The sequence below is a fragment of the Acanthisitta chloris genome, unplaced genomic scaffold (genome assembly GCF_000695815.1).
Source record: "Acanthisitta chloris isolate BGI_N310 unplaced genomic scaffold, ASM69581v1 scaffold41155, whole genome shotgun sequence".
NCBI classification, from domain to species: domain Eukaryota; kingdom Metazoa; phylum Chordata; class Aves; order Passeriformes; family Acanthisittidae; genus Acanthisitta; species Acanthisitta chloris.
The window spans coordinates 4,142-15,589 of record NW_008674112.1 but is presented as its reverse complement, the minus strand read 5'-3'; the positions used below and the strand labels follow the sequence as shown (position 1 = coordinate 15,589).

At 44.3% G+C, this 11,448-nt stretch overlaps 1 protein-coding gene across 2 annotated transcripts in view; it reads left to right on the top strand.

Annotated features, from left to right (window-relative positions):
• Positions 1-11,168, top strand: part of LOC103802679 (Kv channel-interacting protein 1) — a 26,710-nt gene extending 15,542 nt beyond the window's left edge. For both annotated transcript variants that reach the window (XM_009075191.1, XM_009075192.1), the window contains exons 3-8: positions 2,635-2,704; positions 4,648-4,718; positions 6,412-6,519; positions 7,977-8,081; positions 8,616-8,678; positions 10,886-11,168. In XM_009075191.1, coding sequence (XP_009073439.1) covers positions 2,635-2,704; positions 4,648-4,718; positions 6,412-6,519; positions 7,977-8,081; positions 8,616-8,678; positions 10,886-10,933 — 465 coding nt within the window. In that variant the 3' untranslated portion in view covers positions 10,934-11,168. The remainder of the gene's footprint in view (positions 1-2,634; positions 2,705-4,647; positions 4,719-6,411; positions 6,520-7,976; positions 8,082-8,615; positions 8,679-10,885) is intronic.
• Positions 11,169-11,448: the final 280 nt, after the last annotated feature.

Below are 11,448 nucleotides of genomic sequence, written 5' to 3'. Positions count from 1 at the left end.
TCCTCCCCTGCCTCCTTCTTCCTCCCACTTTATATACTGAGCATGATGTCCTATGGTATGGAATATCCCTTTGGTCAGTTTGGGTCACCTGTCCCAGCTGTGTCTCCTCCCAATCTCCCCTGCACACCCAGCTTCCTCCCCAGCATGGCAGTATGGAAACAGAGAAGGCCATGGCTCTGTGTGAGCTCTGCTCAGTGATAAACAAAGCCATGTCTGTATTATCATCCCTGTGTTCAGCACAGATCCAAAGCATTGCCCCATAACTGCCAATGGGAAGAAAGTTAACTCTCCCCCAGCCCAAGCCAGCACGTCGTGCTACCACAGCATCTTTGCACAGAGCATGGCCCTTCCAGATGTGTTAGTGAAGAAGAATGGACTCAAATGCATTTCTAATACTTTTCTCCCTAAGTCCAGAAGGGAAATATGATATGCTGCCAGAAAATTAGCCAGGGTTAGCCAACAGACTGGATTAGCCTTAGCATTACTGGAAAGATCTGAAAAACAGTTTCCATCCCATTTCTCCAATAATTCTAACTGGGATTCATTGGGAGAAGAACAGAGCAACAGGGAGAGAGTCTGGTTATGCTGGAAGATGAATGAACAGTGTACTGGCATCTTGCACATGGCTTGCAGTCCTGGGCTGCTGACTCAGAAAGGATATGGTGCACACAGAGAGATGCAGAGATGGTCAAAGGATGCTCAGCACCTTCTGTGCTTCTCAGGGTGGGATGTTTCAGCCTGGTGGAAAAATCGTCAGGATCAGCTGTTTGCTCACTGTCTCTGTACAGCAATTTAGGGCTATCAGGCAAAGTAGTAAGGGTCAGGTTCCAAAAATTGAAAGCTGGGGATTTCTTGTGCAAAGGTTGTATTCTATGAAGCTCTTTGCTGAAGGACCTGTATTAAAGTGAGGCAGCAAACACAGCACAACACAGAGAGGAATGCATGGAGTGAGTATACTGCCAGCAACAGATGAACATTCTTGATCCTAAATCTGCCCTTCAGCTTAATCATAAGCATCAAACCAAGACATACACACCAGTTTTGTGAGAGGTTCTGTCAACCTAATCAGATAATCCATCTTAAACATGTCCTACCAGGAGTGACAGTGTTCTTGCTCCCTCTTGCCTCCCTCTGCTGTGCTGTCTCAGTGGAGGCTGAGGATTAAATGGCTGGGAGGGGAGTGGGGTCTGATGCCTGCAAGGGGCACAGACCCACGATGGGGCACAGACCTGTGATGGGGCACAGACCCACGGTGTCTCTGCTGGGCAGTGTTTCTGAGTGTGGGAGCAAACTGACTTTATCTGTAATTCTGTGCTCTGTGGAAAAGGATCAGTGCTATGGTTATTATTATTTTACTCTGGTTTACTTTTCAGAATTGGTTGATAGGCAAATCTAAGGAATAGCATCATCATCTGGGAAATATTTTATATAACTGAAACCGTCACATGGTTAGAGAGCAGTGCCTAAGCCTCTGTGACCCACTGATATGTGTTACAGCAGCACTGAGCTGGTGGGGAGGTACTAAAGCACCACAGCCAAGCTAAAGTTGCTCCTAAATTTTGCTTGAATTGTCCAAGGAATTTAAGTTTCAAAAAAAGTGTTGAGAGTAAGGAAACAGGATTCACAAAACAGAGTTTTTGTGCTGTTTCCCAGCTGTCTCCTGCATTCACTGTGGCCCTGCTGGGTATGATCTGGGGACCCCAGCTCAGGTCCCACTCACAGGGTAAAGCCTGGGGCCCAGCCCCTTGTACCAGCTGTGTCTCCCTTCAGGGATGCTGTCCAGGCTCTGCAGCTGTGCCCAGGGAGCACCTCCTACCCCAAACTACCATAACAGCTTGGGTCTTGCTGGGCTGTAGCTAAGCCAGTGTGAGCCCTCCAGGCAGGGATCAATCCCTTTTTAAATTCCCAAATGCCACCCCATGGGGCTGGTTAGTCAGTAGGTCAGGAAGTTCAGGGCAGAAGACCTGCCACCCTCTCCCTAAGGGTTTGAAGCAGCCCAAAGTGATATGAAATCCCTTGCATTGCAGTACCAGACCTGAGAAACAAGACCACACTCACCAGGTTACAAAATATGCATGGGCACAGTCTGGCTCCTGAGAAGTTTACAGAAGACTGAGCAGATAAAGAGATTAAAAAATGATCTAATCTTTTTCTAGCTATTTTTAATGCTTGTTTGTAAGGACTTACTAGTGTAGTGTGCAGCATTCACCTCCATGGAGCTGGTGCCAGGCATCCAGCTCCAGCTTGCTCCTGGGGATTGAGACTTTCATATCTCTGGAGGCACTGGACAGGGAGGTGTCAGCTGGCACAAACATGATGTGTAATTATTAGATGAAAGCTTCATATGACAGAAGGCATGAGCTGCCTTTCTAGGTCAGCCTATAAACCAGTGATGAGACACTGCTGAAAACACAGTTAGAAATATCAATAATGGTGAACCAAGTCTGTGAGATGCTTAAGATGAAATTGCAGTCTGAATGACTTTAATTCCTCCAGGTGCACAGCCTGCACATGCAGGGAGAACAGGGCTGTGATTTGTTTAATTGCTCTCCTCGGGCTTGTAGAGTTTTGCCAATGAACCCTCACAAAGCTGTTTTTTCCTGATTTTTTTTCTTTTATTTTGTTTTCCAACAGGAATGTCCTAGTGGGGTTGTTAATGAAGAAACATTCAAACAGATCTATGCACAGTTTTTTCCTCATGGAGGTAAGCAGAGAGTGTTGTGCCTGTCAAGGCTGTTGAAGCATGCCTGAACTTCCCTTACTGCCAGCTGGCTGCAAACTGCTGCACATCATCTGTGCAAGAGCTGGGAATTGAGCTTAAGCTTTGCAGCATTTTAGGCAGAAACACAAACATCAAGGTAATAAAATTGTTAGGCCCTTTGAGCAGTTATTTCACATAGACAAACCCCCATTAAAGATTGCCCCTAGGTGCCCCTAGGTTATTCCCCAGGTCTAAAACAGAAACTGGGAATTGATGCTTAGTTCTGTACTGACTTTCTGGCTGGCAGAAAGTGAAATCCCTTCCCCTCAGTGTGTCTTTGCTTCCCTGCTGTTGGACTGCTGGGCATGTAGTATCTAGCACAGAACAGTCCCAGACCTCATTTTGGCCTGAAAATTAATCAAAGCCTCCTTCAAATTCTCAAAGTGATTCTCAGTTGATGTGTGAACACTTGGCTACCTGAAATGATGCTTTTCGGTGTGACTAAGACAAGGTCATGTCATGTATGGAAATAATGAAGTATTGTATTAAATCTCTCAAATAATAGGTGTTCTTGCCTTTTCAAAACATCAAGAGTCTGTATGTCCTTCTAACTGCACATGTTCTGTGGGGATGCTGTTCTCCAGTTGAAAGAAATGAGTCATGGCTTTAAGTGGCTTCTTAGTAAAAGTTTCAGTAATTTGAGGCTCTCCAAATATATTCCACTCTGCAGCAGCTGCAGAATACACTCCTTGGGCAGTGGTGGCTGCTGCTGCTGCAGGACTGAATGTGTCCGTGTGTCTTTACGAAGGTCATTAACAAGTGGTTTTCCAATTACATGTCAAGAGAAAACACATTATGTTTATGTTTTACAACACATGTGACATCAAAGATTTACACCTGTAAAAATTTGCATTCAATTTCAGTATGGACTTGATGATTTTCTGTTGTGATTGCTTTTAGTTTTGTTGTAAAATGCAACCAGTTCATTTATTTATTGATTGATTCATGTATTTATTTAACAAGTATTTATATACAAGTATTTATACTCTTCATGTATTTCTGGATGTGTTTTGTGTTTTCAACCTGAGTTTCCAGGGCCCAAGGAACTCCAATTACCCCAAAAACTCTTTAAGCACCACAGCTCAGGTGACTCCTTCCTTCCCATGTGTGAAAAACACTCAGGCACAGAAACTTCTTTTTTTTTGCATAGATAACTGTCCCCCCTCTACTAGGTGTGTCCAAGACTTGCCTTTCCCTTTTCTGTGTGCCCCATTCCCTTGAAATCTGATTCTCCCTAAGTTAGTGATGATGGAAGTACAACCATGCTTAAGTGTAATCAGTTCAACATCAGATAGGATTTTATATTTGACACTGTTTTCTTTCAGTTGGTTTCAAATCTATTTGTATAACCTTAGTGTCAGAAGTTGTGAGATTTTGGAATCCTCAGAGAGTCTTTCACTTTTATAGCTCTCTTTACAGATAAACTTTTACATCCTAGAGGTGTTAAGGTAGCTCTGAATTGTGAAAGTTTTGTGCAGTGTCATCCCAGGCTTGTGATGGTTATGTTACACAGAGCTCCTATCCTTGGCAGGTTTATCTTTTGCTGAACTGTCATGAAGTTATCTAAGCTAATAATAATAACCAGAGCTAATACTCCATTTGACACACAGACAATCTGAGATGGTTGGGGGGTTTCTCCTCATCCTTTCAAATCCTGTCCCATAATCCATATAATTTTATTGTGCTAAAAGCTTTTGCATTCATTGCTGTTTTACGGGAGGGTGTCAAGATTTTGCAAGTCCATGTTAACATCTGTTTCACAGAACACGTGGCAGTGCTAGAAGGTTGTTTTTTTATACAGAAGGAAAATAAGGATAGTGACTGCTGCTTAGAGTCCCTGGTGTATGCTGAGCTGCTGCAGCAGCCTGTGCCTCTGTGTTTTTCAGATGCCAGCACGTATGCACATTACCTCTTCAACGCATTCGACACTGCACAAAACGGCTCAGTGAAGTTTGAGGTACTTGTTTTGCATCTTCCTTTTATGCCACTTTCTCAGTTTTTTGTTTTTAAGCTTTTCTGTCCATTCTTTACTGTAAGCCAGGAGGACTTGTTGGATTATGGGTTAGAGGTTTCAGTCTAAAATCAGTTGATGCTTTAAAATCTGGTTTATGCTGATGCAGCTGCAGTTTCCTTTCAAAAAAGAAACATCTAGATTGTGTCAGTCAGGATCACAGGGTGTGCAGAGGCTTATATAGCAGAGAGGAGTGGTCAAGGAGAGTCCCACATGAAAAGAGATGCAGGGCATTGATAACGTGCATGTTGTACCTCCTGCAGTCATCATGCATTGCATGATTAACTGTTATATCTGTATGTTCCTGGAATATGGGTTTTGAAGCTGATTTGATACGTTGAACAAGCATCTCAGGTACTTGGTATCCAATGGAAACTAATTCCATCCTCTAACTAATACACCTGTTGCTCTGGCTACAAACAGCCACTCTTCACGCTCACACCCATAGTTGTAGGAGAGCAGCAAAGGCATATGCTAAATCACAGACTTTTGGAGGATGAACTTCATAGTTTTAAAGACAGTTGACTATGATCATGAAGCTAGAAATCATAGGCAGTCTTGCCTTTGCTGTCAAATGGCCAAGAACTCTGGTAATTTCCAGGTAAGACTGAGAAATGAGTCCATTCACTACATGTAAAATGGAAATGTTTCCATATGTATCTCTGTGTCTCTGTAGTGACAGATGCAGTGGGAGGTTTGCACATTGCAGCTACTCAGTAGTTAAAGGTGTGCAGAAACCTAAATAGACTGAGAAGAGGAAAATGCTGCTAAAAATAACAACAAACAAACCTAGAAAGTGCTGAGCTTTCCTTCCGGGCAGTCCTGTCTCTTTAGTGGTTGTCAGACATAAGCATTTTGTCCCCTTTTTTGTACTGTTCAACAAATTCAAATTGCTCTGAACCTTTGCAAAAAGGAGCAGAGGTTTCTAAGCAGGGATGCACTGCCCCATGCAGAGCTCATGCAGGTGACATGGGGAGGACTCAGGACATTAAACAAGGTATCAGGAACTGTAGAGCTGTTAGCTTGAAGCTCTGTCTGTGTGAACAAACCCCTGTAGCAATGCTGCTCACAGTGCCTGAGCCACCATAAGCAATAAACCAAAGTTATTTGAAGCAATAATTTTGCTGTAAACAAAAAGTGTGTCCCACACTGAGTAATTAGCAGTGGGAGCTGCATCTGGTCAGGTTTGACAGATTTTGCCAGTGAACAATACCTAAGGCTCCCTATACTATAGAAGAGTTTGGGATCTCTCAAGGCAGACATGGAGAAAATACTGTATTTTTCTCCCTGCTTTTCCAGTACCTATATCTGGAGGTAAGAAAGCATCAGCTTCTACTTGCACAGGCACACTCCAGCTGTGTTTGACCAGGCAGTGCCAATCTGAGTGATGACTTTGCAGCAGGGAGGGGAATGGCCACTGGAGCATCTGGCAGTGCCCTTAAAAACCAGAGATCTCAGTAGATGCCTCATCCGTTGGGTTCAGTCAGAGAGGACACATTTTTGGACAGAGGAGCCAGAAGAAGTTGATAATGCATGATCCATCCTAAAAAGAGAAATCTTTTGACTGGCATTATATAAAGAGGGTGACTTAGGAAAAGGTGTTATGAAAATTCACACTTCTCTCTCTGCCTCAAACCAGGATTTTGTGATGGCATTGTCTATTCTGCTGCGGGGAACTGTTCATGAAAAGCTAAGATGGACATTTAATCTGTATGACATAAATAAGGATGGCTATATAAACAAGGAGGTAAGGCTGTTCCAGACAAATCTGGTTGATTTTAGAAGAGAGATAACTGGGTTTTGTTGCAGAACACAATTAATTTCACATGCAGCTAGTTAAATGCAAATCAGACTGGACTTGAGCATTTATCTATGTCTAAGCAAAGTGCACAGTGATCTTATTGCATGATATTCTAGGCATATTTTCACATATTACAGTTCCTTTAATGGATTGCTTTGGCTGGGAGCAAAATCCTAGTTAGAGCTATGAGCCACATAACCTTTGCAAAGGGGAGGGTGACAGTGGCAATAGCTACTTGGTGACAGAGGCACAAGGGCATTCTTTCTGCACTGGGAAGTACAATGTGGGTCATCAGAAGCACTAGAAGCCTCCAGCACCACTCCCAAATCCTGCATTGTCATCTGCCTTTATCTTCTTATTGTATAGTTTCATAGTATGTTAAGGGGTTGGAATGGAGCTCAGAGATCATCCAGCCCCAACCCCTGCCCTGGGCAGGGACACCTCCCACCAGAGCAGGTTGCTCAAGGCTTTAGCCAACCTGGCTGTGAACACTGCCAGGGTTGGGGCAGCCACAGCCTCCCTGGGCAACCTGGGACAGTGTCTCACCACCCTCACAGGGAAAACTTCTGCCTAAGATCTAACTTTAATTTCCCTCTTTCAATTTTTCCCCATTGCTCCTTGTCCTGTCCCTGCAGTTCCTAACCAAGAGTCCCTCTGCAGCTTCCCTGGAGCCCCTTCAGCTCCTGGCAGGTGCTCTGAGGTCTCCACACAACCTTCTCTTCTCCAGGCTGAACAGCCCCAACTCTCTCAGCCTGTCCCCATAGGGAAGGTGCTCCAGTGCTCTGATCAGCTTTGTGGCCTCCTCTGGCCTTGCTCCAACAGTTCATGTCCTTCCCATGTTATCTGGTGTACTTGCTCCTGTTGCAGGACACCGTGATTTTGAGCATGGTAACCTTGAATATGTTTCAAATACATCTTGGTCTGTCTTCTCAAAACCATTGTGCATCCCTGGAGGGTTTGCAGTTACTGCCACTGGTCATGGAGCTGGGTGACAATTTGCAGTAGGTGTGGAGAGAGCCCAGGTTCCCAGTGACAGCTGGAAGGTCCCTGGCCCTGGAGGATGCTCTGGGACAAGGTTGGTGCTGCAGTGCTGAGGACTGAGCACACCACCTGCTCCTAGCAGCTGCCAAGGCAGAGAATAGGCCCTGCTATGCTGCTGGCCAGAGCAGGGCAGGGAGCAGTGAGGGAGCCTGCTGGGGCAGGCAAAGGCAGGGCATGGGCAGCGAGAGGCTTTTTGGAGATGAATTTGTGTGTTATGATATATCTGTCTTCATCCACATGTATTGGCATTCTCTGTGCTGTTCTGAACAGGAGATGGAGGGTGTGAAGGAAAGGGCAGTACAGGATAGAAATGTGCTATCCTTTCTCTTACTCTCTCTTTTGTGTTTGTGCTGCTGCGGCAGGAGATGACGGATATTGTAAAGGCAATTTATGATATGATGGGAAAGTACACGTATCCAGTGCTCAAGGAAGATGCACCAAGGCAGCATGTAGAAGTGTTTTTCCAGGTACCTGGTTTTCAATGTGTTTCTCTTACCTCTTGAGCTATGCACTGAGAGACTACTGTAAAGTTGAGTGTCTGCCTCTTTATATATTCCAAAACAAACCCTAGCAGCCATTCAGCCTAACACTACAGTGTCTGCTGATTTCCTGGCTCCAGAGGTACCTTGCTTGTCTCCTCACCTGACCCTTTGCATTGGGCTGTGACACATGCAGCAAGTTTGAAGCCTCTGTGTGTGTTGTGGCCCTTCAGTGCTGCTTCAAGTGCCCTAAAGACAGACAGGAATGTGGGTGGGAGTTGGTGAGCAGTGAATAAATAAACAATGGAATATTGGCAGAGGTTATGGTGATGTCAAGGTCCTCAAAAGTGCTCCAAATTTGAGTAAACAAGTCCTCAGCAGTCAGCCAATCTAACCATGACATGAAGTCTTTGATCTAAGCTTGTCAAATGCCCAGCTTTGTTCAGTTTGCATCAACTGAGGTATTATGCTGTAACAAGTGTTACCCATGAAAACTAACATTTTTTAAATTTTGTTTTGCAGAAAATGGATAAAAACAAAGATGGAGTTGTAACTTTAGATGAGTTTATTGAATCGTGTCAGGAGGTAAGGACAAAATTACAACTGCAAGGAAAGGTCTAGCTCATGCCATAGCATTTGCTTTCCCTTTGGACAAACTGTTTGACACCACATGCTGCCCAGGATCCTGTTTTCTTTGCTCTTTGTGCTAGGAACAACAACCCAGCTTGAGTTTCTGGTGATGCTCTGTGAAGTCTGTGACTGAACAGTGAGATAAGGGTCAGGCCAAACATGGGAGAGGATCTCTTCATTTCCAGTGCTGGGGGCCAGTGCTTATATTTTCTGGAGTGCACTGCAGTGCCTGAGTCTGCAGACAAGCAGACAACTCTAGAGAAAGCTTTTAACTGTTTTAGGGGCTTTTTATTTTTTTTTTTTTTTTTTTTTGTAATTTCTTTTTAAGAGGCTGATGCTGTCTTTGTGTGCTGCACTGGATGTTATCAGGTACCACATTGTTGGAACTGCCCAGAGACAAAGGTATCTCAAAATACTGAAATTAAAGCACTGAGTTATAGAACCAGTCGATGTTTTCATGGTCAAACATTAAAAGCAAATGCTGTCATCATAGCAATGGATTTATATTTTTGTTTCTGTTTTGGAAATAAGTTCCCTCTTGCAAATTCCATATGTTAGGTTGTCTGTGATAAATGTTTGTTGGTTCTTTTAGCACTGGCTCAAAGAAGTATCTGCATTTACATGCAATTGGCCAAATGTCTGTTGTCTTAGACTTTAATTAACTTGCATGAATGTTTGCTCAGAGATATCTCTAATATTTGACAGTGCAATAATGGCCTCTGCCTCTTAGAACATTTACATTGGTACAAATAATTGCATACTAGCCCTCCTGTGTATTTTACTTTCCCTGGAAAATGCTTCCCAGTTCTGCAGCCAGACAGGTTTTCTGTCCCTGACAGCTTTTCTCTCACTGTGGAGGGCTGGGCTGGCTTCCTTCTAGTTCTGTGTGAACCCTGGCTCTGGCCACATCCACATTACTTCTCTGTCAGGGGCTTCAGGCAGCAAATTCCTTGTTAGCAGCTGGATAATAGAAGGCTGATGTTTTTCAGTACATTCTTCATCCCTCCTGATTGCTTGGCTTATTTTTGGCACTATTTTTAATTTGATAATTTATGTTGTGTATTATTCTTCCCATTCATAATTAGCCTGGAGGTGTGTGCATGATTAGTGGTCTCAGCACTGAAGCAGCTTTACTTTTAACTGTTAAGAGTTTTAATTCTCTGCCCTGATTTGGGTTTGGTTCCTTCTGCTGCCATCCTTGCACTAGGAGCTGGGCAGAGCAATGCACTGCCAGGTGTGTTATCCTGGCAGCAGGAGCAAGCTCTGCCACACTAATGTTTATTTTTATGAGGCTAACTAGCCAAAGGGCACTAGAGTGCTTACCTGTGCCACTGCAGAGGCTCTGGGTCATGGGCAGGGAACCCCTAGCCTTGCCTTGGAGAAGGGATTGGTTTCCCATACAAAGAGAAGCCTTGTACTAATATCCCCCAAAATGGGTAAGAAATTACATAGATGATGCGGCCTCAAAACACAGTTGAAGAATGTGATACAGCAGATCTCAGAAGTTGCTGAATGTGGAAAATTATTGTCATGTAACAGGCGAACAGGTATTCTACCTGTTGGAATAACTGAATTCCTGGAGGGGATGAAAAGCCATCATTAAGGTTTTGAATGCTACTGTGGTTGTTACCTCAAAGTACAATTCCAAACCTTCATGAAAAACAATTTTGGATTTCCATTGTATCTGTAACTTTCTCATTTGGCTCTAGGAACCTCAGCAAGAGTGAGGTTGCACAGATTGCATGCCTTTTGGGTTGAGCTGGTTGTATTTCTGGGATGAAGACTCAAAACCTGCCGTTTCCTTTGGGCCTGTGGAGCATATTGACCAAGTGTACATCTGCAGACACAGGATCAGTGACCTCTGAGGGTTCAGCACAGGCACCAAGCCCAGTGCCCTGTACAGCACAGCCTGTGCTGAACATCAGGCCCAGGAGAAGACCCCATGCTTGCCTGCCTCAAACCAGCCCAGGGGCCAAAGCAAGAGACAACTGCTGTGCTGAATCAAGGCCTGGGCATGATCAGCCCCAGGTCATGGTCACGGAGGAAATGCATTCCCAGAGCAAGGCTGCTCTGGTAGCAGCAGCTCAGAGCCTGTGCCAGGCAGAGTTATGAGTCGTGCTTATCCATGCTGGTTTGATGGAAATACCTTCTCCTTCTTTCAGGATGACAACATCATGAAATCATTACAGCTCTTCGAGAACGTCATGTAACCACGCGACCGGGCAAGCGCTGGAGGAGGCAGAGACTTCCTGTGAAACAAAGATCTCCTTTCTGGGTGAAAGCTTTTTACAATTGAGCCATGTCCAGTGTGTGAGGATTTTGTATGACATCTCCAACCAAATGGCAACCGAATGCAACCGATCCCACCTCTCTCCCCATGAGACATCGGTGGACCTTTGTTCCATTTTGGAAGCATGTGAATATTTTAATAAACCCTGACGAGAGAGAACTTTTGCTCGAAGTTCAATGAGTAATATAGAGCATTGTTTGCTAGGCACAAGTCATGCTTTTAATCTAGCAAGCTTAATTACCTATGATAGCACATGTCAATAGCCATTCAGCCATCTATTGCAAGTGACAGCTCAGTCTATACTACATATGGCACAATGTTTTATGAATGCCTTCGACGTTCATCTGCTTTGACAAAAGTCAAACTACCAGGGCAGTCTGTGAGAAAATGAACAGTCAATGTACCTGGGACATTAAGCAGACAGCCTGTGTAGCC